Source organism: Somniosus microcephalus, unplaced genomic scaffold (genome assembly GCF_052327205.1).
Source record: "Somniosus microcephalus isolate GS21.2 unplaced genomic scaffold, FLI_Smic_1.0 unresolved_chr2, whole genome shotgun sequence".
Taxonomy (NCBI): domain Eukaryota; kingdom Metazoa; phylum Chordata; class Chondrichthyes; order Squaliformes; family Somniosidae; genus Somniosus; species Somniosus microcephalus.
Genome location: NW_028225180.1, coordinates 73,727,096 through 73,753,494, shown reverse-complemented (window position 1 = coordinate 73,753,494; position 26,399 = coordinate 73,727,096). Strand labels below are relative to the sequence as shown.

Below are 26,399 nucleotides of genomic sequence, written 5' to 3'. Positions count from 1 at the left end.
CTGCATTACAGCCTAAGTAGCACCCTTTTAAAAAATGTTTGTTCTGGGCTGTGAGCGGCAGTGTCCATTGCCTGCTTTTCCTGAGGCTCTTTCAGAATCGGACATGCGGGACTGGAGTCACGGGTAGGCCCGGAGTCGGGAGCTGCGGCTTCCCTTCCCCTGAAGGGCATCAGTGACCTAGATGGGTTTTTATGACAACTGGCGGATTTCATGGTCATTATTTGCCGCTCCCAGCCCCTAAGTCACCAGATTTACCGAATTCAGTTTGAACTCGCCGTGGCAGAGTTTGGACTCGCCATCTCTGGGTTGCGGGTCCAGCACCTGAACCGCTGGTAACAAGCTGCAGAGGCTGGAAGTCCCCAGCCGGTCAGGTAGCATCTGTGGGGAAGAGTACAGCAGCATCCTGCACTTATATAGCACCTTTAACATAGTAAAACCTCCCAAGGCACTTCACAGGAGCGATTATCAAACAAAATTTGACACCGAGCCACATCAGGAGATATTAGGACAGGTTGGTCAAAGAGGTCGGTTTTAAGGAGAGTCTTAAAGGAGGAGAGAGAGGCGGAGAGGTTTAGGGAGGGAATTCCAGAGCTCGGGGCCCAGGCGGCTGAAGGCACGGCCGCCAATGGTGGAGTGAATAAAATCGGGGATGCTCAAGAGGCCAGAATTGGAGGAGTGCAGAGATCTCGGCGGGAGGGAGGGGGGGTTGTAGGGCTGGAGGAGGTTACAGAGTTAGGGAGGGGCGAGACCGTGGAGGGATTTGAAAACAGGGATGAGAACTTTAAAATTGCCATATTCTTGCCATAGAGGGAGTGCAACGAAGGTTCACCAGACTGGTTCCTGGGATTGGGGGGATTGTCCTATGAGGAGAGATTGAGTAGACTGGGCCTATATTCTCTAGAGTTTAGAAGAATGAGAGGTGATCTCATTGAAACATACAAAATTCTTACACAGCTTGACAGGGTAGATGCAGGGAGGATGTTTCCCCCTGGCTGGGGAGTCTAGAACCAGGGGTCACAGTCTCAGAATAAGGGGTTGGCCGTTTAGGACTGAGATGAGGAAGAATTTCTTCACTCAGAGGGTGGTGAATCTTTGGAACTCTGAGCCTCCACAGCCCTCTGGGGCAGAGTCGTTGAGTATATTCAAGACAGAGATCGATAGATTTTTGGATATTAAGGGAACCGAGGGATATGGAGATCGGGCAGGAAAGTGGAGATGAAGTTGAAGATCAGCCATCTTATTGAATGGTGGAGCTGGCTCGAGGGGCCGAATGGCTGACTCCTGCTCCTATTTCCTATGTTATGTAAAATCGAGGCTTTGCTGGAATGGACCAAAGTTTACGTTTTGGATTCTTAAAATCCCCTCCAGACCATAAGCACAAACTACTGTCACCTCGCAATGTGACGGATTAATGATTCGAGTGCAGTTTAATTCAGAAAAATCCAGCAGGCTGGGTGGGTTCAACGTTAAGTCTAATAACCCAGCGTTGCTGCTGTTGCATTTACAATTCAGGGATCTGCTTTTGATTTGGCAGTGCAGTGATCCACACTGGGACTCGGCACCACCAGTTAGGAAGGTCCCACATTCCGTCCCCGGTCGTTGCTGAGTTAGGTGCTCGCAGTCTAGGCTCGCACATCGACAGCGTGGGCAAGCCCCCGGACAGTGGTGGAACTGGACCTCAGCAAGGAGTCAGCACTTCCAGGAGAGAAAGAGGAATTTAATTAAAATAAAGTTGAGAAACTAGTGCAATTACTGAGGGAGCGCCGCACTGTCGGAGGGGCAGTACCGAGGGAGCGCCGCACTGTCGGAGGGGCAGTACCGAGGGAGCGCCGCACTGTCGGAGGGGCAGTACTGAGGGAGCGCCGCACTGTCGGAGGGGCAGCACTGAGGGAATGCTGCACTGTCGGAGAGGCAGTGCTGAGGGAGCACTGCACTGTCGGAGGTGCCATCTTTCGGATGAGACGTTAAACCGAGGTCCCTCCTGCCCTCTCGGGTGGACGAAAAAGATCCCACGGCTACTATTTTGAAGAGGAGCCTGGGGAGTTCTCCCCGGTGTCAATATTTATCCCTCAATCAGCATCACTAAAACAGATGATCTGGTCATTATCACACTGCTGCTTGTGGGAGCTTGCTGTGTGCAGATTGGTTGCTGTGTTTCCTACATTACAACAGTGACTACACTTCAAAAAGTACTTCATTGGCTGTAAAGCGCTTTGGGACGTCCGGTGATCATGAAAGGAGCGATCGAAATGGGAGTCTTTCTTTTAAATAGTAATTGTAGGGGGGACCCTAAAAGGCAAAGTAAAGGGAGATGTGTGCCAAGGAGCATATTTTATAACTCTTCTGAGGCTGGTGCCAGAATTTGGAGAGCTCCGAAAAAGCGAGGGACGAGTATTTACTTCTGCACTGCCCGTCTGTGACGTGAGTTGTTTTTTTTTCAATTCTAGGTTGCTTCAAAGAAGACAACGGCAGATGTCAAAGAGGTAAAAACAATTGTGAAGCCATAAGTTTTGTAAGTAAGGGTGGAAGATTGTATGGGCCAGAATTGCAAGGTTTAGGTAACGAGTCAGGCCTGCTCCGCCATTCAATCAGATCATGGCTGATCACCTCAACTTCATTTTCCCGCCTTTGCTCTAAATCCCTTGATATCCTTGCCCAACAAAAGTCCATCCATCTTGTCTCTCTAACCTGTCGCACTGTCGGAGGGGCAGTACTGAGGGAGCGCCGCCCTGTCGGAGGGGCAGTACTGAGGGAGCGTCGCACTGTCGGAGGGGCAGTACTGAGGGAGCGCCGCACTGTCGGAGGGGCCGTACTGAGGGAGCGCTGCACTGTCGGAGGGGCAGTACTGAGGGAGCGCCGCACTGTCGGAGGGGCAGTACTGAGGGAGCGCCGCACTGTCGGAGGGGCCGTACTGAGGGAGCGCTGCACTGTCGGAGGGGCAGTACTGAGGGAGCGCCGCACTGTCGGAGGGGCAGTACTGAGGGAGCGCCGCACTGTCGGAGGGGCAGTACTGAGGGAGCGCCGCACTGTCGGAGGGGCAGTACTGAGGGAGCGCCGCACTGTCGGAGGGGCAGTACTGAGGGAGCGCCGCACTGTCGGAGGGGCCGTACTGAGGGAGCGCTGCACTGTCGGAGGGGCAGTACTGAGGGAGCGCCGCACTGTCGGAGGGGCAGTACTGAGGGAGCGCCGCACTGTCGGAGGGGCAGTACTGAGGGAGCGCCGCGCTGTCGGAGGGGCAGTACTGAGGGAGCGCCGCACTGTCGGAGGGGCAGTACTGAGGGAGCGCCGCACTGTCGGAGGGGCAGTACTGAGGGAGTGCTGCATTGTTGGAGGGGCAGTACTGAGGGAGCGCCGCATTGTCGGAGGGACAGTACTGAGGGAGCACCGCACTGTCGGAGGGGCAGTACTGAGGGAGTGCTGCATTGTTGGAGGGGCAGTACTGAGGGAGCGCCGCATTGTCGGAGGGACAGTACTGAGGGAGTGCCGCAGTGTCGGAGGGGCAGTACTGAGGGAGCGCCGCACTGTCGGAGGGGCAGTACTGAGGGAGTGCTGCATTGTTGGAGGGGCAGTACTGAGGGAGCGCCGCACTGTCGGAGGGGCAGTACTGAGGGAGTGCCGCAGTGTCGGAGGGGCAGTACTGAGGGAGCACCGCACTGTCGGAGGGGCAGTACTGAGGGAGCGCCGCACTGTCGGAGGGGCAGTACTGAGGGAGTGCTGCATTGTTGGAGGGGCAGTATTGAGGGAGTGCCGCAGTGTCGGAGGGGCAGTACTGAGGGAGCACCGCACTGTCGGAGGGGCAGTACTGAGGGAGCGCCGCACTGTCGGAGGGGCAGTACTGAGGGAGCGCCGCATTGTCGGAGGGACAGTACTGAGGGAGCGCCGCACTGTCGGAGGGGCAGTACTGAGGGAGCGCCGCATTGTCGGAGGGGCAGTACTGAGGGAGCGCCGCACTGTCGGAGGGGCAGTACTGAGGGAGTGCTGCATTGTTGGAGGGGCAGTATTGAGGGAGTGCCGCAGTGTCGGAGGGGCAGTACTGAGGGAGCACCGCACTGTCGGAGGGGCAGTACTGAGGGAGCGCCGCACTGTCGGAGGGGCAGTACTGAGGGAGTGCTGCATTGTTGGAGGGGCAGTATTGAGGGAGTGCCGCAGTGTCGGAGGGGCAGTACTGAGGGAGCACCGCACTGTCGGAGGGGCAGTACTGAGGGAGCGCCGCACTGTCGGAGGGGCAGTACTGAGAGAGCGCCACACTGTCAGAGGGAGAGTACTGAGGGCTGCTCCATATCTCTTAATACCTTTATACAACAAAAATCTATCAATCTCAGTTTTGACATTTTCAGTTGACCCCCAGCATCCACAGTTTTTTGGGGGAGAGAGTTCCAGATTTCCACCACCCTTTGTGTGAAGAAGTGCTCCCTGACATCACCCCTTAAAGGCCTGGCTCTAATTTTAAGGTGATGCCCCCTTGTTCTGGACTCCCCCCACCAGAGGTAGTTGTTTCTCTCTCTCTACCCTATCAAATCCGTTAATCATCGTAAACACCTCGATTAGATCGCCTCTTAATCTCCTATACTCGAGGGAATACAAGCCCAGTCTGTCCTCATAATTTAACCCTTTTAGCCCTGGTATTATTCTGGTGAATCTGCGCTGCACCCTCTCCGAGGCCAGTATATCCTTGCTGAGGTGCGGAAACCAGGACTGGACGCAGTTATTCCAGATGGGGTCTAGAGTCATAGTTATACAGCACAGAAAGAGGCCCTTCGGCCCATCGCGTCCACGCCGGCCATCAAGCCCGATCTAATCTAATCCCATTTTCCAGCATTTGGTCCGTAGCCTTGTATGCTATGGTTTTTCAAGTGCTCATCCAAATGCTTCTTGAATGTTGTGAGGGTTCCTGCCTCTACCACCCTTTCAGGCAGTGAGTTCCAGATTCCAACCACCCTCTGGGTGTAAAAGGTTTTCCTCAAATCCCCTCTAAACCTCCTGCTCCTTACCTTGAATCTATGCCCCCTTGTTATTGACCCCTCTACCAAGGGGAAAAGTTCCTTTCTATCTACCCTATCTATGCCCCTCATAATTTTGTACACCTCAATCAGGTCCCCCCTCAGCCTTCTCTGCTCCAAGGAAAACAACCCCAGCCTGTCCAGTCTCTCTTCATAGCTGAAGCGCTCCAGCCCAGGTAACATCCTGGTGAATCTCCTCTGCACCCTCTCCAAAGCAATCACATCCCTCCTATAGTGTGGCGACCAGAACTGCACACAGTACTCCAGCTGTGGCCTTACCAGCGTTTTGTACAGCTCCATCATAACCTCCCTGCTCTTATATTCTATGCCTCGGCTAATGAAGGCAAGTATCCCATATGCCTTCTTAACCACCTTATCCACCTGTTCTGCTGCCTTCAGGGATCTATGTACATGCACACCAAGGTCCCTCTGATCCTCTGTCTTTTCTAACCAGAGCTCTCTACAATTGGAACACAACTTCCACCCCATTGTATTCCAGCCTCTCGAGATAAAGGCCAACATTCCATTAGCCTTTCTGATTACTTTTTGTACCTGTCCACTGGCTTTTAATGATTTGTGTACTTGAACTCCCAGACCTCTCTGTCCTTTTAGTGTTCCTAGTTTCTCACCATTTATGAAATGGTGTTGAATACATCAGTGCAAAAGCTCTTGGACTTCTGTAGTAGATTGAAATGCTGTGCCCGCTGACCTACATTGGCTCGATTTTAAAATTCTCATCCTTGTTTTCAAATCCCTCCATGGCCTCGCACCCCCCTCCCTATCTCTGTAATCCACAACCCTCCGAGATCTCTGCGCTCCTCCAATTCTGACCTCTTGAGCATCCCCCGATTTTAATCGCTCCACTATTGGCGGCCGTGCCTTCAGCTGCCTGGGCCCTAAGCTCTGGAATTCCCTCCCTAAACCTCTCCACCTCTCTCTCCTCCTTTAAGACGCTCCTTAAAACCGACCTCTTTGATCAAGCTTTTGGTCATCTGCCCTAGACTCCCGATGTGGCGCGGTGTCAAATTTTGTTTGATAACGCTCCTGTGAAGCGCCTTGGGACGTTTTACTACATTAAAGGCGTTATATAAATGCAAGAAGTTGCAGTTCCAGCGTGGTAGGAGTGCTGTCTGTTAAGCTTGCTGAGGCCTTCATCGACAAAATGCTTGCATTCCAAGCACAGTTTAAATCCCTATTCCTATACATCTCAAGTTGCTGATGCCAACAGTGTGAGGAACAGCCCTTTCCAAATCTCTAGTTAGCTGTGGCTCAGTGGGTAGCACCCTCGCCTCGGAGTCAGAAGGTTGTGGGTTTGAAGGGATAATTACTAGTCCTAGCCCTTTTCGGGCTACCCCGGATCAGACGTATTCCCCAGACGTTCACCTTCAACTAAAGTTAGAGATAGCCGAATCCTATAAGACGCTTAATTAGGTCTAAAGGTCCAGACTATCTCTCCCTAAAGGAAAGGAACGACTTGAAGATGTTACCGTCCTCCAGATAGCACTTTTATAAGTTTAACTAGACTGTAACCTTCCGGATATTATGAGGGTCCGGAATACTCCCCCAGAATTCTGCAACTCCCCACCAAAGAGTGTACAGAGATTGAGTTTGCGAGTTTGATACAGAAGTACTCTGAGACACAATTCTAAAAATATATAGATTTATTAAAGAACCGACATGTAGTTAACAGCTGGTGATTCAGTCGCAACATTAACAGTTCAAAAATAAATAGCTTACAGTTCTTATTCTCAGAGATCCTTATTCTTAAATCTTAACTTCGTTACGTTTTTACATTTCTACTACTTATTTCTAATCCAGGATATCCACCAAAATCAAAATACCTTGATTATCTGAGACTCAGAGTTGTAGGCTTACAGTGGTTCTCTGAAGCTGAGAATCGCTTGCCCCTTCCAGCAACTTCTGTTTTTCTCTTTGGAAAGTTCTATATTTTATACCCTTTTTTCAGTGGTATATCCTTTGAAGTTTTCTGCTGATGTAAGCTAATTATCTCTAGTCATCTTTCTGTTGACTTCTTTCTATTCTTACTGTCAATTCAGCTGTTAGCTTGCAGAATTCTGTCTGCTGTGTAGGTGTTCAAAACTTATCATAAACGGTTATAACAGATGTATCTTTGCCATTTTTACGAAGGTCTTCTATTGAATTCTTAAATCACCTTAGCTGGTTGTAAGCAGACTTCGTGTCTCCTATGTGTTCCAAGTTCAATACAAAAACCATGCGATTGCTTGGTGCATCTATTGATATCATATCTACAAAGTCTTCTGTTTGTATCTTTTTACAACGTGTAAATTAAAAACACTTCAACCGAGTACTTAATTGTTTTCCTAGCCGTCTCAATTGGTTTGTATTACAGACTTATGTCTCCTGTCTTTCATTTGATGTCATATTTATGAAGGCATATGGTTTTTTAATGTTCTGTGTTTCTGTTTCCCGACGTGTTGGTTTATGACACCTTAACATTATACCATTGTGCTCTTTCATGTGCCTGTTTACAAAATGTTGGTTTAAAACAATTTAACTGGGTTATAGTATTGTGTTCTTCCCAAAGCTCAGAATTTCTGGAAGCTCCAATGGTTTGCTTCAATAGGGCCATTGTTTCAGTGTCAACAACCAATTCCCATTTCAAAAGCTTGTATGGTGTTTACAACTTTGTGTTAACAACTCATCTTATCTCAAAAGCCTGTATTCTGTTTACAGCTTGTGTCGTTGAGGCTTTTAGATTTTTAAACCCAGTTTTCATGTTTTAATAAAGTCAAAATTCCATTCATAGGATGGTGTATTTTTCTGAATAGGTAGGGCTCATTCCTTTACAGGTTCAAGTCCCACTCCAGGGATTTGAGCACAAAAATCTAGGCTGACACTCCCAGTGCAGTACTGAGGGAGTGCTGCACTGTCGGAGGTGCCATCTTTTGGATGAGATGTTAAACCAACGTCTGCCCTCTCAGGTGGACGTAAAAGATCCCGGGGCACTATTGGAAGAAGAGCAGGGGCGTTCTTCCCGGTGCCCTGGGCCAATATATATCCCTTGACCAACATCACTGAAACAAATGATCTGGTCATTATCACATTGCTGTTTGTGGGAGCTTGCTGTGCGCAAATTGGCTGCTGAGTTTCCTACATTACAACAGTGACTGCACTTCAAAAAAGTACTTCATCGACTGTAAAGCGCTTTGGGACGTCCTGAGGTGGTGAAAGGCGCTGTTCTTAATTTTCTTAATGAATATGTGAGTTGCGGTACTGTCGCACAGGGCAAAGTGATCCTAAAAATAATGTTCAGGGGGAAGTGAGGATCTTTGAAGGATTTCAGTGAAATTTTGCATGGCCTTTATTCCTTTAAATTGAATCCCATGCTCTTGAAAGGAAACACTTTCCACTCAATACAAGTCTTTTTTTTAAATCATTCATGGGATGTGGGCATCACTGGCAAGGCCGGCATTTATTGCCCCTTGAGAAGGTGGTGGTGAGCCACCTTCTTGAACCGCTGCAGTCCGTGTGGTGAAGGTGCTCCCACAGTGCTGTTAGGGAGGGAGTTCCAGGATTTTGACCCAGCGACGATGGAGGAACGGCCGATATATTTCCAAGTCAGGATGGTGTGTGACTTGGAGGGGAACTTGGAGGTGGTGGTGTTCCCGTGCGCCTGCTGCCCTTGTCCTTCTAGATGGTAGAGGTCGCGGGTTTGGGAGGTGCTGCCAAAGAGGAGGACTTTGCAGGGTTGACTGGTCTGGGTGTGCCTTTGTCGCGCCCGGTGCCTTGGTCGATGCCGAGCAGTCCGTCCAGTTTTAGTCTTAGTCTTCTTTGTAGCAGTTTGGTATTTCAGAGGGCAGTTAAGAGTCAACCGCATTGCTGTGGGTCTGGAGTCACATGTAGGCCAGACTGGGTAAGGACGGCAGATTCCCTTCCCTAAAGGACATTAGTGAATCAGATGGGTTTTTACAACAATCCGGTTGTTTCATGGTCACCATCACCATTCCTGATACTTGCTTTTTATTCCAGATTTATTTAATTAACTGAATTTAAATTCCCCGGCAGCGGTGGTGGGATTTGAACTCACATCTCTGGATCAGTAGTCCAGGCCTCTGGATTACTAGTCCAGTAACAGAACCACTATGCTACTGTACCCCTGAATCTTTTTTCTTTTGCTAAGTTCACGAACTGCAAACAGGGTGAGCCAAAAATATAAGCAATAGAAGCCCAGATAGGGCTGTGTTTCCTGGGCGGCGAGAGCTGGGTTTCCAGGGTTGGTGGGGGTGCTGTGGCTCCAAGTTGTAAATTGTTCTTGCACGTACCTTAGAACAGTGTGTTTGCCTGGGCCTGATAGGAGGGGCAAGTGGGATTTGTCCATGGTAGTCACTACTGTTTTAACATTTTCCCCCCTCCCCTTTACAGATAACAGTGTTCAAACGCTACAGTGACTTCAAAAAGCTTCACGGAGAGCTGTCCTACATCCACAGGAACTTGTTCAGGAAGTCGGAAGAATTCCCAGCCTTTCCAAAGGCTCAGGTCTTTGGTAAGATCCCCGTCTACCTTTTACTTTCTCCCCCTCCCGGCATCCAAAGTCCTTCAGCTTTCCCTGATAAGGGCCGATTTCCTGGCCGCTGGATTTCTGTGTGCACTGCTCATTGTTTGCCATGACTCTGGGTGTCTCTCTCTCTCGCCTCTGAGTCAGAAGGTTGTGGGTTCGAGTCCCACTCCAGAGACTTGTGACCATAATCTGGGCTGACACACCCGGTGCAGTACTGAGGGAGCACCGCACTGTCGGAGGGGCAGTACTGAGGGAGTGCCACACTGTCGGAGGGGCAGTACTGAGGGAGCGCCACACTGTCTGAGGGGCAGTACTGAGGGAGCGCCCCATTGTCGGAGGGGCAGTACTGAGGGAGCGCCGCACTGTCGGAGGGACAGTACTGAGGGAGCGCCGCACTGTCGGAGGGACAGTACTGAGGGGCAGTACTGAGGGAGCGCCGCACTGTCGGAGGGGCATTACTGAGGGAGTGCTGCACATTCGGAGGGGCATTACTGAGGGAGCGCTGCACTTTCGGAGGGGCAGTACTGAAGGAGTGCTGCACTGTCTGAGGAGCAGTACTGAGGGAGCACTGCACTGTCGGAGGGGCAGTATCTTGCTGTGTACAATGGATAGCTCAGGAGAGGCCAGTTCATCTGAAACTAAGGTCTTCAATCTAAACAGAGGAAACTACGAGGGTATGAGGGGCAAGTTGGCCATGGTAGATTGGGAGACTACACTAAAAGGTATGAAGGTGGACACACAATGGCTAATATTCAAGGAAATAATGCATAATTTGCAACAAACATATATTCCTCTAGGGCATAAAAACCTAAAAGGAAAAGTGATCCAACCATGGCTAACAAAATAAATTAAAGCTAGTATTAAGTCAAAGGAGGAAGCTTGTAAAGTTGCCAGAAAAAGCGGTCAGCCTGAGGATTGGGATCTTTTTAGAAATCAGCAAAGGGGGACCAAGAAATTGATAAAGAAAGGGAAAATGGAATATGAGCACAAACCAGTGAAAAATATAAAAACGGATTGTAAAAGCTTCTATAGAACAAAACAAAATAGGTGACTCAACCGTGGCTAACAAGGGAAATTAGGGATAGCATAAGATCCAACGAGAAGACATATAAATTGGCCAGAAAAAGCAGCAAACCTGAGGATTGGGAGCAGTTTAGGATTCAGCAAAGGAGGACAAAGGGATTAATTAAGAGGGGGAAAATAGAGTGAGAATAAGCTTGCAGGGAACATAAAAACTGACTGTAAAAGCTTTTATAGATACGTGAAGAGAAAAAGATTGGTGAAGTCAAGCATAGGTCCCTTGCAGTCAGAATCAGGGGAATTTATAATGGGGAACAAAGAAATGGCAGACCAATTAAATACATACAGGAAACTTTGTGCTATCCGGCACCCACGGGACCGAGCTGCTGCCGTTGCCTCAAAACTTCCGGATAGACCAGCGTCAATGTTATCAGATAGGAGCTTTTCATCTCCGTATCTGACAACAAAGACTGTTGCTTAGCAACAGCTTGTCAACACTCGGCCCGTGGCTTGGAAGCGTCTCTGAAGCTGTTGCTGAGATACAGAGACACCTTCCAGAGCCTGCCGTATCTGACCACAAACACTGTTGCTCAGCAACAGCTTGTAAACACTCGGCCCAGTAGCTTGGAAGTGTCTCTGAAGCTGTTGCTAAGCTACAAAGACACTTTCCAGAGCCTGCCTGTGAAAAGAATGCTTGGAGAAGAAAAAAAACCTAACCAAAACGACTGCTGATTTCTGCCGTTAGATCGAAGCTGCCGGACATTCAACCTCCGGATAGCACAAAGTTTCCTGTACTTTGGTTCTGTCTTCACAAAGGAGGACACAAATAACCTCCCAGAGATGTTGGGGAACATAGGGTCTAATGAGAGGGAGGAACTGAAAGAAATCAGTATTTGTAGGGAAATGGTGTTGGGGATATTGACGGGATTGAAGGCCGATAAATCCCATGGGCCTGATGATCTACATCCTAGGGTACTTAAGGAAGTGGCCCTAGAAATAGTAGATGCATTGCTGGTCATCTTCCAAAATTCGATAGACTCTGGAACAGTTCCCATGGATTGGAGGGTAGCTAATGTAACCCCACTATTTAAAAAAGGTGGTAGAGAGAAAATGGGGAATTATAGACCGGTAAGCCTGACATCGGTAGTGGGGAAAATGCTAGAGTCCATTATAAAAGATGTAATAGCAGAACACTTGGAAAACAGTGACAGGATCGGACAAAGTCAACATGGATTTACAAAAGGTAAATCGTGCTTGACTAATCTACTGGAATTTTTTGAGGATGTAACTGGTAGAATAGATAAGGGAAATTATTACAGGGCTTGATAGGGTGGATGCTGGGAGAATGTTTCCCTTGGCTGGGGAGTCTAGAACCAGGGGCCACAGCCTCAGGATAAAGGGTAGGCCATTCAGGACTGAGATGAGAAGAAATTTCTTCACACAGAGGGTGGTGAATCTTTGGAATTCTCTAACCCAGAGGGCTGTGGAGGCTCAGTCATTGGGTATATTCAAAGCAGAAGTCGATAGATTTCTGACTAGTAAGGGCATCAAGGAATATGGCGATCGGGCCGGTGAATGGAGTTGAGGCAGATGATCAGCCATGATCTCATTGAATGGCGGAGCAGACTCGAAGGGCCTAATGGCCGACTCCTGCTCCTATTTCTTATGTTCTTATGTTAACTGATCTGTCTCGTACACTAATATCTGCCTCCCCTTCCCTCATGCAGCAGGGAAAATCCTGGGCCAGAAACAACCAGCAAACACTGAGTTATGAGGAGAGCCTTGAGATGCTGGGATTGTTTCCACCAAAGTAGAGAAGGTTTAATCAGAGGAGATTTAATCGAGATTTGTAAAATTATAAAGGTGAATAGGGAAAGACTATTTGGTTGGATTGGGGATTGAGTGATGAGGGATCATCAATTCTCAGCGAGAGTGAGGTGAGTGGTTAGGAGGAATTTCTTTAGACAGAATGAGTGGTCGAGGCAGAGACTATTGCATCGTTTAAGGAAAAATTGGATAAATGTTTGAAGTGGGAAGATACAGGGCTATGGGGAGAGAGCGGGGCAGTGGGATTAGTTTGGGATTGATACAGGGCTATGGGGAGAGAGTGGGGCAGTGGGATTAGTTTGGGATTGATACAGGGCTATGGGGAGAGAGCGGGGCAGTGGGATTAGTTTGGGATTGATACAGGGCTATGGGGAGAGCGGGGCAGTGGGATTAGTTTGGGATTGATACAGGGCTATGGGGAGAGAGCGGGGCAGTGGGATTAGTTTGGGATTGATACAGGGCTATGGGGAGCGAGCGGGGCAGTGGGATTAGTTTGGGATTGATACAGGGCTATAGGGAGAGAGCGGGGCAGTGGGATTAGTTTGGGATTGATACAGGGCTATGGGGAGAGAGCGGGGCAGTGGGATTAGTTTGGGATTGATACAGGGCTATAGGGAGAGAGCGGGGCAGTGGGATTAGTTTGGGATTGATACAGGGCTATGGGGAGAGAGCGGGGCAGTGGGATTAGTTTGGGATTGATACAGGGCTATGGGGAGAGAGCAGGGCAGTGGGATTAGTTTGGGATTGATACAGGGCTATGGGGAGAGAGCAGAGCAGTGCGATTAATTTGGGATTATTCCAGCAAAGAGCCGGCACAGACACGATGGGCTGAATGACTTCCTTCTAGGAACATAGGAACAGGAGGAGGCCGCCATTCAGTCCCTCGAGCGCCATTCAACGAGATCATGGCTGACCTGTACCTCTACTCCATTTACCTGCCTTAGCTCCATATCCCTTGATACCCTTAAACAGCAAACATCTATCCAGCTCAGTCTTGAAAGCTCCAATTGACCCCCAGCATCCAGTCTTTTGGGGGAGAGAGTTCCAGATTTCCACTACCCTGTGTGTGAAGAAGTGGTTCCTGACATCACCCCTGAACAGCCTGGCTCTAATTTTTAGGTTCTGCCCCCTTGTTCTGGACCCCCCCCCACCAGAGGAAATAGTTTCTCTCTCAATCTACCCGATCGAATCCCTCTGTAATGTTAAACACGGTGCTGTCACCTCCTCCTGTTGCTCCAGGACTGGCCGGTGTCTGTATTGGTGTTTGCTGTGCAGCAGATCCTGGCTGTAGATCCGGTATTCAATGCAAACCATTTCTGCTCCGTGTTCCAGGGCGTTTCGACGAGGCCGTCATCGAAGAACGGCGTCGCTGTGCGGAGGAGATGCTGCAATTCACCATCGACATCCCTGCCTTGTACAATAGTCCGCAGCTCAAAGACTTCTTCAAGGTGCGTGACTGCTGCGGGTGTCGTGCTGGTTGAAGGCGCCCACCCTTGCTGGGGTACAGGTCCCCCCTGCGTGTTGGCCACCTCCTGGCGCTGCCCCCCCCCCCCCCCCCAAGTCTCCGTGTGTGAGTGGCAAGTTACAGCACAGGAGGAGGCCATTCGGCCCGTCGTGCCTGTGCCGGCTCTTTGAAAGAGCGGTCGCGCTCAGTCCCACCCCCCCCCCCCCCCCCCCCGCTGTTTGTCCCTAACCCTGTGAGCTCCTCATCCTCAAGAACCCGTCCAACTCCCTCTGAAAATCATTGATGGAATCAGCTTCCACCACCTTCTCAGGTGGAGCGTTCCCGATCCCCACAACTCTCCGAGTGAAAACATTTCTCCTCCCCTCCCTTCGAGATCTTTCTCCAATGATTCTGAATCTGTGACCTCTGGTTATTGACCCACTCGCCCGAGGGAATAGTTTTTCTCTGTCTACTCTATCGAAACCTCTCACCATCCTGTAAACCTCGATTAGGTCATCTCTTCACCTTCTCTGTTCCAAGGAGAACAGTCCCAACTTCTCCAACCTCTCCCCATAACTGAAGTCCCCCGTCCCTGGGAACATCCTGTAAACCTCCTCTGTCCCCTTTCTAAGGCCTTTCCATCTTTCCTGCACTGTGGGGCCCAGAATTGTCCACAATACTCCAGCTGAGGCCTAACCGGTGATTTATAAAATTCTATCGTGATCGCTTTGCTTTTATACAGGAAACTTTGGTTTATCCGGAGGTTAACTGTCCGGAATGCTCGAGCCACCGGTAAAAATCAAGAGCCGTTTCGTTAGGTTTTTTTTTTCGTTGCTTTTTTTTCACCAGTCAGGCTCTGCAAGGTCTCGCTGAAGCTGTTGCTAAGCTACAGAGACGCTTGCAAGGTACGGCCGACTGTTTAGAAGCAACAGGGTTTGTTGCCAGATACGGAGCTCAAAATCTCCGTATGTTTCAACATTAGCGCTGGTTTGTCCGGCAGTTTTGATGGGACGGCAACAGCTCGGTCCCGTCGGTGCCGGATAGCACAAAGTTTCCTGTATTCTATTCCTCTGTTTATAAACCCAAGTAACCCAGGTGCTGTTTTAACCCCCTTATCAACTTGCCCTGTCACCTTTAAGGATTTGTGTATATGGACACCAAGGTCTCTCTGCTCATCTACACTTTCTAAAATCCTGCCATTTATTGTGCACTGACTTTCCATATTAGTCCTCCCAAAGTACATCACTTCACACTTCTCCACATTGAACTCCATCTGCCGCGCTTCTGCCCATTTCACCATCCTGTCTGTGTCATCCTGAAGCCTGTAACTATCCTCATCGCTAGCTACTACTTTGTCAAGTTTCGTCTCATCTGCAAACTTTATAACGTTGCTCCCTACACCCGAGTCTAGGTCGTTTATAAAAATTGAAGAGAGTAATGGACCCAAAACTGACCCTTGGGGAACACCACTGCAAACCAGCTCCCAGTCTGAGAAACACCCATCCACCACCACCCTCTGCTTCCTGTCACTGAGCCAATTTCGTACCCATTCCGACACTTTCCCCTTAATTCCATGGGCTTCCATCTTCTTAATAAGCCTTCTGTGGCACTTTGTCGAATGCCTTCTGAAAGTCCATATATACAACGTCTATTGTCTTGTTGTAAGAACACAAGAATTAAGAACATAAATAGGAGCAGGAGTCGGCCATTCGGCCCTTCGAGCCTGCTCCGCCATTCAATATGATCATGGCTGATCTTCTGCCTCAACTCTATTCACCGGCCCTATCGCCATATCCCTTGATGCCCTTACTAGTCAGAAATCTATCAACTTCTGTTTTGAATATACCCAATGACTGAGCCTCCACAGCCCTCTGGGGTAGAGAATTCCAAAGATTCACCGCCCTCTGTGTGAAGAAATTTCTTCTCATCGCAGTCCTGAATGGCCTACCCTTTATCCTGAGGCTGTGGCCCCTGGTTCTAGACTCCCCAGCCAAGGGAAACATTCTCCCAGCATCCACCCTATCAAGCCCTGTAATAATTTTGTATGCTTCAATGAGAATCCCATCTCTTCTGAATTCAAGAGAATACAGGCCTAGTTTACTCAATCTCTTCTCGTCCGACAGTCCCGCTGTAAAGTCTGTGGGTTGTGCAGTTAATAAATACACAGACTTCAGAAGTAACAAACAAACAGGTCTTTACTATTCGAAGGTCCGGGCGAATCTGCCCCAGAAATCCTGCTACAACACTTATATACTGGTGTGGTCACTATCGGTATTACAGTGTGCAGAAGCCAAACAAATAGTGCCACACACCTAAAGTAGTTCCCTTAAAGGTGAACGGTTACATTCAATAGTTCCCTTAAAGGTAGGCGGGTACATACACTACACCCGCCTCTATGGCAAGTATATCCTTCCTTAGGTAGGGAGACCAAAATTGTACACAGTACTCCAGGTGTGGTCTCACCAAGGCCCTATATAATTGGAGTAAGACTTCTTTACAAGAGGATTTGAGTACAGGAGTAATGAAGGCCAGCATACCATTTGCCTTCCTAATGGCTTGCTGCACCTGCACATTCACTTTCAGTGACTCATGTACAAGGTCCCTTTGAGCATCTGCATTCCCCAATCTTTCACCATTTAGGAAATACTCTGCCTTTCTGTTTTTTCTACCAAAGTGGATAACTTCACATTTATCCACATTATATTGTTTGACAAATTTGCTTGAGTTCTTTGAGGACGTAACATACAGGGTGGATAAAGGGGAACCAGTGGACGTAGTGTATTTAGACTTCCAAAAGGCATTTGACAAGGTGCCACAGAAAAAATTATTGCTCAAGATAAAAAATTACAGGATTGGGGGTAATATTCTGGCATGGGTGGAGGATTGGCTATCTAACCGAAAGCAGAGAGTTGGGATAAATGGTTCATTCTCAGACTGGCAATCAGTAACTAGTGGTGTTCCGCAGGGGTCAGTGCTGGGACCCCAACTCTTTACAATCTATATTAACGATTTGGAGGAAGGGACCGAGTGCAACATATCAAAGTTTGCAGATGATACAAAGATGGGAGGGAAAGTAGTGAGTGAGGAGGACACAAAAAACCTGCAAAGGGACATAGACAGGCTAAGTAAGTGGGCAGAGATTTGGCAGATGGAATATAATACTGGAAAGTGTGAGGTTATGCACTTTGGCAGGAAAAATCATAGAGCAAGTTATTATCTTAATGGCAAGAAACTGGAAAGTACTGCAGTACAAAGGGATCTGGGGGTCCTGGTGCACGAAACACAAAAAGTTAGCACTCAGGTGCAGCAGGTGATCAAGAAGGCCAATGGAATGTTGGCTTTTATTGCTAGGGGGATGGAATATAAAAACAGGGAGGTATTGCTGCAGTTGTACAAGGTATTGGTGAGACCACACCTGGAATACTGCATACAGTTTTGGTGTCCATACTTAAGAAAAGACATACTTGCTCTCGAGGCAGTACAAAGAAGGTTCACTCGGTTAATCCCGGGGATGAGGGGGTTGACATATGAGGAGAGGTTGAGTAGATTGGGACTCATTGGAGTTCAGAAGAATGAGAGGCGATCTTATTGAAACATATAAGATTGTGAAGGGGCTTGATCGGGTGGATGTGGTGAGGATGTTCCCAATGATGGGTGAAACTAGAACTAGGGGGCATAATCTTAGAATAAGGGGCTGCTCTTTCAAAACTGAGATGAGGAGAAACTTCTTCACTCAGAGGGTGGTAGGTCTGTGGAATTTGCTGCCCCAGAGAGCTGTGGAAGCTACATCATTAAATAAATTTAAAACAGAAATAGACAGTTTCCTAGAAGTAAAGGGAATTAAGGGTTACGGGGAGCGGGCAGGAAATCGGACATGAGTCTAGGTTCGGATCGGTCATGGCCCTGTGGGTGGTGGAGCGGGCCCAGGGGCCGTGTAGCCTGGTCCTGCTCCTACTTCTTGTGTTCTAATTCTGTGTTAGATTTCAGGAGATGGTTCTATTCACAGGGATTAGTGGAGACCTCGGGAACAGGCTGCCAGCTAGGAGTCCTTCAAGAGTAAATTGGGCCTGTTCCTGGCTGGGGTGGAGATCACCTCTTACAGAAGGTAAGTACTGCAGGAAATACAGGGACAGAGTGATCTCCTGGATGAGTTTCGATCGCCTAGATGGGTCGGAGAGGAATTTCCCAGATTTTTTCTCCCAAATTGGCCATTGGTTTTTTATCTGGTTTTTCGCCTCTCCCGGGAGATCGCATGGGTTCGGGTGGGATGGAGAGTGAAAGTAGATTTGAGGTTAGGATCAGATCAGCCATGATCTTATTGAATGGCGGAGCAGGCTCGAGGGGCCGATTGGCCTACTCCTGCTCCTATTTCTTATGTTCTTATATTCCATCTGCCATGTTCTCGCCCACTCACTGAGCCTGTCGAGATTCCCTTGAAGCCTCTTCACAACTGACACTGCCACCTAGCTTTGTATCAGTAAATTTGGAAATGTTACATTTAGTCCCCTCATCCAAATCATTGATATAGATTGTGAATAGCTGGGGCCCAAGCACCGATTAGGAGCAGGAGTAGGCCATATGGCCCCTCGAGCCTGCTCTGCCATTCAATACGATCAGGTGGCAGGGCAAGTTGATACAGAATCTTCTATGTTTCAATGAGATCGCCTCTCATTCTTCTAAACTCCAGAGAGTATCGGCCCAATCTACACAATCTCTCATCATAGGACAGCCCTCTCATCCCAGGAATCAATCTAGTGAACCTTCGTTGCACCGCCTCCAAGGCAAGTATATCCTTCCTTAGATAAGGAGACCAGAACTGTGCACAGTTTTGCAGCACCCTGACTGCCCCAGCCGCCATCAGTTGGCTCAGCGGCAGGCTCGGGGAGTGACCCCGGGGCCTTCGTGTCTGGGGCGGGGGTCGGGGAGTGGCGGTGCGTTTACGCTGCTGGGCTGCTCTCGTCTTTCGGTCAACGGGCGAGCACCGCGGGAAGCTGACTGGGGTCTGTGTGCTGTTGCCCCGGGGTCTGGTTGACGGAGCCCCCCCCCCCCCAGCAGTGTGTGCATGCACTCAGCCAGGCGGGCTCATAGAATCATAGAAAGTTACAGCACGGAAGGAGGCCATTTCGGCCCATCGTGTCCGCGCCGGCCAACAAAGAGCTATCCGGCCTAATCCCACTTCCCAGCTCTTGGTCCGTAGCCCTGCAGGTTAGAGCATCCCAAGTGCACATCCAAGTACTTTTTAAATGTGATGAGGGTTCCTGCCTCTACCACCCTTTCAGGCAGTGAGTTCCAGACCCCCACCACCCTCTGGGTGAAGAAAATTCCCCTCAAATCCCCTCTAAACCTTCCACCAATTACTTTAAATCTGTGCCCCCTGGTTTTTGACCCCTCTGCTAAGGGAAATAGGTCCTTTCTATCCACTTTATCTAGGCCCCATTTAATTTTATCCACCTCAATAAGGTCTCCCCTCAGTCTCCTCTGTTCCAAGGAAAACAGACCCAGCCTATCCAGTCTTTCCTCAGAGCTAAGATTCTCTACTCCCGGCAACATCCTTGTAAATCTCCTCTGCACCCTCTCTAGTGCGATCACATCTTTCCTGTAATGTGGTGACCAGAGCTGCACGCAGTACTCTAGCTGAGGCCTAACTAGTGTTTTATACAGTTGAAGCATTACCCCCCCTGCTCTTGTATTCTATGCCATGGCTAATAAAGGCAAGCATTCCGTATGTCTTCTTAACCACCTTATCTACCTGGCCTGCTACCTTCAGGGATCTGTGGACATGCACTCCAAGGTCCCTTTGTTCCTCTACACTACTCAGTGTCCTGCCATTTAAAGGAACTGGAGCCTCCTGCCCCAGGAACAGATGGCGCACTCGGAGAGCTCAGCTCGGCCTCCCACACAGAGGTTTTCCTTTTGCCCAGTAGCGGCGGAGTGCACCCTTGCTTGCCCGAAGTCCATGCACGCTCCTCCCCCCCCCCCCCCCTCGTCGCCAGCCAACCATCAGGAGCCGGAGCGAGGGCTCCTCTTTCCTCACTCGGGCAAGCTCTCCCGCTGCAGTCAGCTAACCAACACAGTCCGAGGCTCAAAGCTGGGCCCTCCCTTGTGTGTGCTGCTGCGTACCACAGCGGGAGCTGCTTTTAACCTCTGCTCTGCTAGTAACAAGGCCTCTTGTTAGTTTTCTAAAATTAATTTACAGGCATCAAGAACTTGCATTTATATAGCGCCTTTAACGTAGTAAAAGGTCCCAAGGCGCTTCACAGGAGCATCAACAAACAAGATTTGACACCGAGCCACATGAGAGATATTAGGGCAGGTGACCAAAAGCTTGCTCAAACAGGAGAGAGAGGCGGAGAGGTTTAGGGAGGGAATTCCAGAGCTTAGGGCCCAGGCAGCTGAAGGCACGGCCGCCAATGGTGGAGCCATGAAAATCGGGGGATGCTCAAGAGGCCAGAATTGAAGGAGCGCAGAGATCTCGGAGGGTTGTAGGGCTGGAGGAGGCATTATGCGTGAAGGTCACGGTGTAAACATTTTCAGTCATCCTCGGGGAGCTGATGAGCGCTAATGCCATCAGTGCAATAGTATTGTACTTCCACAGCATCTCTGCATATATCTATCAGGCTGTGTTAAAAATGTTGCAAGCCTGCATGCACTTCCTGTCAACATACGCTACTATAACTTCCTATTTCCACGTTTACAATGGAAATTGCCGATCTACCCTTGTCATGGTGTAGCTGCACCCTGTTAATCCCCCTCCCTTCGAACTGGAGGCACTGCAGCACCACCAATGACAGGAGGGCGTAATTACTGTCCACGTTCCCATCGAAATCGAAGAGTACTGGTAAAGCTTGCAGATTGCACGATGAGTGTGGAGTCTTGCATTTCTACAGCACCTTTCACGACATCCCAAAGCACTTCACAGCCAATTCAGTGCTTTTTGAAGTGTGGTCACTGCTGTAATGTGGGACACGCGGCAGACAATTTGCGCACAGCAAGCTCCCACAAACAGCAATGTGATAATGACCAGATCATCTGTTTTTAGTGATGTTGGTTGAGGGATAAATATTGGCCCCAGGACACCGGGGAGAACTCCCCTGCTCCTCTTCCAATAGTGCCGTGGGATCTTTTACATCCACCCGAGAGGGCAGACGGGGCCTCAGTTTAATGTCTCATTCGAAAGCCGGCACCTCCGACAGTGCAGCACTCCCTCAGTACTGCACCTCCGACAGTGCGGCGCTCCTTCAGTACTGCCCCTCCGACAATGCAGCGCTCCCTCAGCACTGCCCCTCCGACAGTGCGGCGCTCCCTCAGTACTGCCCCTCCGACAATGCAGCGCTCCCTCAGCACTGGCCCTCCGACAGTGCGGCGCTCCCTCAGCACTGGCCCTCCGACAGTGCGGCGCTCCCTCAGCACTGGCCCTCCGACAGTGCGGCGCTCCCTCAGTACTGCCCCTCCGACAATGCAGCGCTCCCTCAGCACTGCCCCTCCGACAGTGCGGCGCTCCCTCAGTACTGGCCCTCCGACAGTGCGGCACTCCCTCAGCACTGCCCCTCCGACAGTGCGGCGCTCCCTCAGTACTGGCCCTCCGACAGTGCGGCGCTCCCTCAGCACTGGCCCTCCGACAGCGCGGCGCTCCCTCAGCACTGGCCCTCCGACAGTGCGGCGCTCCCTCAGCACTGGCCCTCCGACAGTGCGGCGCTCCCTCAGCACTGGCCCTCCGACAGTGCGGCGCTCCCTCAGCACTGGCCCTCCGACAGTGCGGCGCTCCCTCAGCACTGGCCCTCCGACAGTGCGGCGCTCCCTCGGCACTGGCCCTCCGACAGTGCGGCGCTCCCTCGGTACTGGCCCTCCGACAGTGCGGCGCTCCCTCGGTACTGCCCCTCCGACAGTGCGGTGCTCCCTCAGTACTGGCCCTCCGACAGTGCGGCGCTCCCTCAGTACTGGCCCTCCGACAGTGCGGCGCTCCCTCAGTACTGCCCCTCCGACAGTGCGGCGCTCCCTCAGTACTGGCCCTCCGACAGTGCGGCGCTCCCTCAGTGCTGCACTGGAGTACCGGCCTGGATTATGGGTTGAAGTCTCTGGAGTGGGGCTCGAACCCACGACCTTCTGACTCTGAGGCGAGAGAGAGAGAGACTGATAGCGGCCGATCCACAGATGGCGATCCCTGTAAGGAAAGGTGGGATAAGAGAGGGGCAGAGCATTGATTGCTGCTGTGTGTTGTCTCCTGTCTCTCCAGGATGGGGAGGTTTTCCGGCCGCTGGAGCTCGCTGCTCCACAAGATGCCCCAACTCTGCCGGCCCCGTTAATCCCCCTGCCGTCAGGCGGCGGCGGCGAAACGCCAGGATCGTGGCCGAGGCTGTCGCCGGCGCGGCCAGAGTCTGGAGTGCGGGGCGAGCCCCCGACGAGAAGCGAGGTGGAGACGGACGGAGGAGAGGCGGCCGACGCACCCCCACACACCCCGCCTTGGCAGACGCACGGGGCTCAGGGTAACGTTCGTTTCGTGACCGTGTGAGCCTTCCTGTGCCTCTTGTTGCAGCGTTTCGCTGGGAGGGGGGGTGGGATGTGGTGTTTTGGGACTGTGGGGAGGGTGGAGAGGGGGCGCGGCGGGGTGTGGTCACTGCCGCCACCTCACGTTAGTGGCAGTGCGTCTAACGGGAAGCAGGGAGGGAGAGAGAGGGCGAATTACAGCTGAGGATATCTTCACCGGGTTGGTTGAGGTCGGTGTGCTCTACATTGCAACTGCTCTCACTTTCCTTCCACCCCCCCCCCCCCCCCCCCCAAACCTTGAGAACCACTCCGTTGGTGTGACACTTCCCAGTGAATAATTGCCATTATCAATCCATATATTTGCACGGATTTTCAGAATTTTTAACCCTTTAAGCCAGAATACTCTGGACCATTGACCGTTCATGTCCGCCAGGACAGACTGAAATAAACGCCCCACCCCATGAGGTTTGCTGTATCTATAATCTCTACAATATACTGCGAGCACGTCCTGTCTGGATCACCTGACTTCCTCTTTTTTTTTATTCGTGGCAAGGCCCAGCATTAATTGCCCATCCCTAATTGCCCCTTGAGGAGGTGGTGGTGAGCTGCCTCCTTGAACCGCTGCAGTCCGTGTGGTGAAGGTGCTCCCACAGTGCTGTTAGGGAGGGAGTTCCAGGATTTTGACCCAGTGATGATGAAGGAACAGCCGATATAGTTCAAAGTCAGGATGGTGTGTGACTTGGAGGGGAACTTGGAGGTGATGGTGTTCCCATGCGCCTCTTGCCCTTGTCCTTCTAGGTGGAAGAGGTCACGGGTTTGGGAGGCGCTGCCGAAGAAGCCTTGGCGAGTTGCTGCAGTGCATCTTCTAGGATTGGCCATATTTGGAGCCCGGGTCTCCTCGTATTCTGTCTCACTGTAACGTTCTTTACCTGATGCCGCACGGGACGGGGTTCCACGATGTCCATCTCTTGTATTGCAGATGAACTGGATCCCGGTCCGAAGCAAGAGGAAGAAGCAAGCTCCCCATTCGACTCTGGAACTGAGGAAGAGGATGACCAGAGCAGGTTGCAGACCAGATCCCCTCTGTCTGACAACGAGCTGGCGCTGTTTGACCCATGTGCCAAGGAAGGTAGGCCAGTGCACGCCACCCCCAGATAGGCCGACAAAGTATCGCTAGTGCCAGTCCGAACAAGCAGATCTTCCGAGAGCCCAGGCGGAGGCCGGTGTCCGATCGACAGCCCCCTCGGCCACGTGTGCTGTGGGAGGAAGCAATGACCTCAGTAACAGAACAACCCTAAAGTGGGATTGAAACAATTGCTTCACATCTCAATTTAGTGACAGAGCACGAGAGCCAGGGCAGGTACAGCACGGGTTAGATACAGAGTAAAGCTCCCTCTACACTGTCCCATCAAACACTCCCAGGGCAGGTACAGCACGGGTTAGATACAGAGTAAAGCTCCCTCTACACTGTCCATCAAACACTCCCAGGGCAGGGACAGCACGGGTTAGATACAGAGTAAAGCTCCCTCTACACTATCCCATCAAACACTCCCAGGGCAGGTACAGCACAGGTTAGATACAGAGTAAAGCTCCCTCTACACTGTCCCATCAAACACTCCCAGGGCAGGTACAGCACAGGTTAGATACAGAGTAAAGCTCCCTCTACACTGTCCCATCCATCACTTGTTCTTGGTGCTGGAGGTCGCGGGGCTGTTGAAGTAACCTTGATGGGTTGCCGCAGTGCATCCTGTAGATTGTGCATACTGTGGCAACAGAGCGCCGGTGGTGGAGGGGGGTGGATGGTACGTTGAGTTTGTTGAGTGTTGTGGCTGCACCCATCTAGGCTAGTGGCGAGTGCTCCATCAGACTCCTGATCTAACCCTTGTAGATGGTGGAGAAGTTTTGAGGGGTCACAAGCTGAGATACTTGTCACAGAGTATCCAGCCTCTGAGCTACTCTTGCAGGCTCGGTGTTAATGTGTCTGGTCCAGTGGAGCTTCTGGTTAATGCAGGATGTAAGAAAGAAAGAACGACTTGGAAACATAGCATCGAAACAAAATAAAATAGGAACAGGAGTCGGCCATTCGGCCTTTTGAGCCTGCTTCGCCATTCAATATGATCATGGCTGATCCTCTATCTCAATACCATATTCCCACTCTCTCCCCATACCCCTTGATGCCTTTTGTGTCTAGAAATCTATCGATCTCCTTCATAAATATATTCAGTGACTCTGCTCCCACAACCTTTCTGCGGTAGAGAATTCCACAGGTTCACCACCCTCTGAGTGAAGAAATTTCTCCTCATCTCAGTCCTAAATGTCCTACCCCGTATCCTGAGACTGTGACCCCTCGTTCTAGACCCCCCAGCCAGGGGAAACATCCTCCCTGCATTCAGTCTGTCTAGCCCTGTCAGAATTTTATACGTTTCAATGAGATCTCCTCTCATTCTTCTAAACTCTAGTGAATACAGGCCTAGTCGACCTAATCTCGCCTCGTACGACAGTCCTGCCATCCCAGGAATCAGTATGGTGAACCTTCACTGCACTCCCTCTATGGCAAGTATGTCCTTTCTTAGGTAAGGAGACCAAAACTGCGCACAGTACTCCAAGTGTGGCCTCACCAAGGCCCTGTACAACTGTAGTAAGACATCCTTGCTCCTGTACTCAAATCCTCTTGCAATGAAGGCCAACATACCATTTGCCTTCCTAACTGCTTGTTGCACCTGCATGTTTGTTTTCAGTGACTGGTGTACAAGGACACCCAGGTCACTTTGTACATCAACATTTCCCAATCTATCACCATTTAAATAATACTTTGCCTTTCTGCTTTTCCTACCGAAGTGGATAACTTCACATTTATCCACGTTATACTGCATCTGCCATGTATTTGCCCACTTACTCAACTTGTCTAAATCGCCTTGAAGCCTCTTTGCATCCTCCGCACAACTCACAATCCCACCTAGTTTCATGTCGTCCGCAAACTTGGAAATATTACATTTGTATCCCTCATCCAAATCATTGATATATATTGTGAATAGCTGGGACCCAAGCACTGATCCCTGCGGTACCTCACTAGTGACCGCCTACCACCCCGAAAAAGACCCATTTATTCCTACTCTCTGATTCCTGTCTGTTAACCAATTTTCAATCCATGCCAGTATATTACCCCCAATCCTATGTGCTTTTATTTTGCACATTAACCTCTCGTGGGACTTTATCAAAGGCCTTCTGCAAATCCAAATACACCACATCTACTGGTTCTCCCTTATCTATTCTACCAGTTACATCTTCAAAAAACTCCAATCTGCAGGAACTGTTCCATAATCTATAGAATTTTGGAAGATGACAACCAATGCATCCACTATTTCCATGGCTACCTCTTTTAGTACTCTGGGATGCAGATTATCAGGCCCTGGGGATTTATCAGTTTTCAGTCCCATTAATTTCTCCAGCACTTTTTTTTACTAATACTAATTTCCTTTAATTCCTCCTTCTCACTAGACCCTTGGTTACCTAGCATTTCTGGGAAGTTATTTGTGTCCTCTTGCGTGAAGACAGAACCAAAGTATTTGTTTAATTGCTTTGCCATTTCCTTGTTCCCCATTATAAATTCTCCCATTTCTGACTGTAAGGGACCTACATTTGTCTTCACTAATCTTTTTCTTTTTACATACTTGTAGAAGCTTTTACAATCCGCTTTTATGTTCCTTGCAAGTTTACTCTCATACTCTATTTTTCCCCTGTTAATCAACCTTTTGGTCCTTTTTTGCCGAACTCTAAACTGCTCCCGATCCTCAGGCTTGCTACTTTTTCTGGCAACTTTATATGACTCCTCTTTGGATCTAATATTATCCTTCATTTCTTTTGTTAGCCATGATTGGGCTGCTTTTCCTGTTGTGTTTTTGTGCCAGAAAGGAATGTATAACTGTTGCAATTCATGCATTCGTTCCTTAAATGTTAGCCATCGCCTATCCACCGTCATGCCTTTTAATGAAGCTCCCCAATCTATCATAGCCAACTCACTCCTCATACCTTCGTAGTTTCCTCTGTTTAGACTTAAGACCCTCGTTTCGGATTGGACTTCTTC

At 50.0% G+C, this 26,399-nt stretch overlaps 1 protein-coding gene across 1 annotated transcript in view; it reads left to right on the top strand.

Annotated features, from left to right (window-relative positions):
• Window positions 1-210: 210 nt before the first annotated feature.
• The window catches only part of snx15 (sorting nexin 15), a 35,530-nt gene continuing 9,341 nt past the window's right edge, over window positions 211-26,399 (top strand). Inside the window, exons 1-7 of the mRNA XM_085975694.1 lie at window positions 211-332; window positions 1,535-1,688; window positions 2,448-2,483; window positions 9,405-9,525; window positions 13,720-13,835; window positions 22,065-22,314; window positions 23,295-23,444. Of these exons, the coding sequence (XP_085831820.1) occupies window positions 211-332; window positions 1,535-1,688; window positions 2,448-2,483; window positions 9,405-9,525; window positions 13,720-13,835; window positions 22,065-22,314; window positions 23,295-23,444 (949 nt within the window). The remainder of the gene's footprint in view (window positions 333-1,534; window positions 1,689-2,447; window positions 2,484-9,404; window positions 9,526-13,719; window positions 13,836-22,064; window positions 22,315-23,294; window positions 23,445-26,399) is intronic.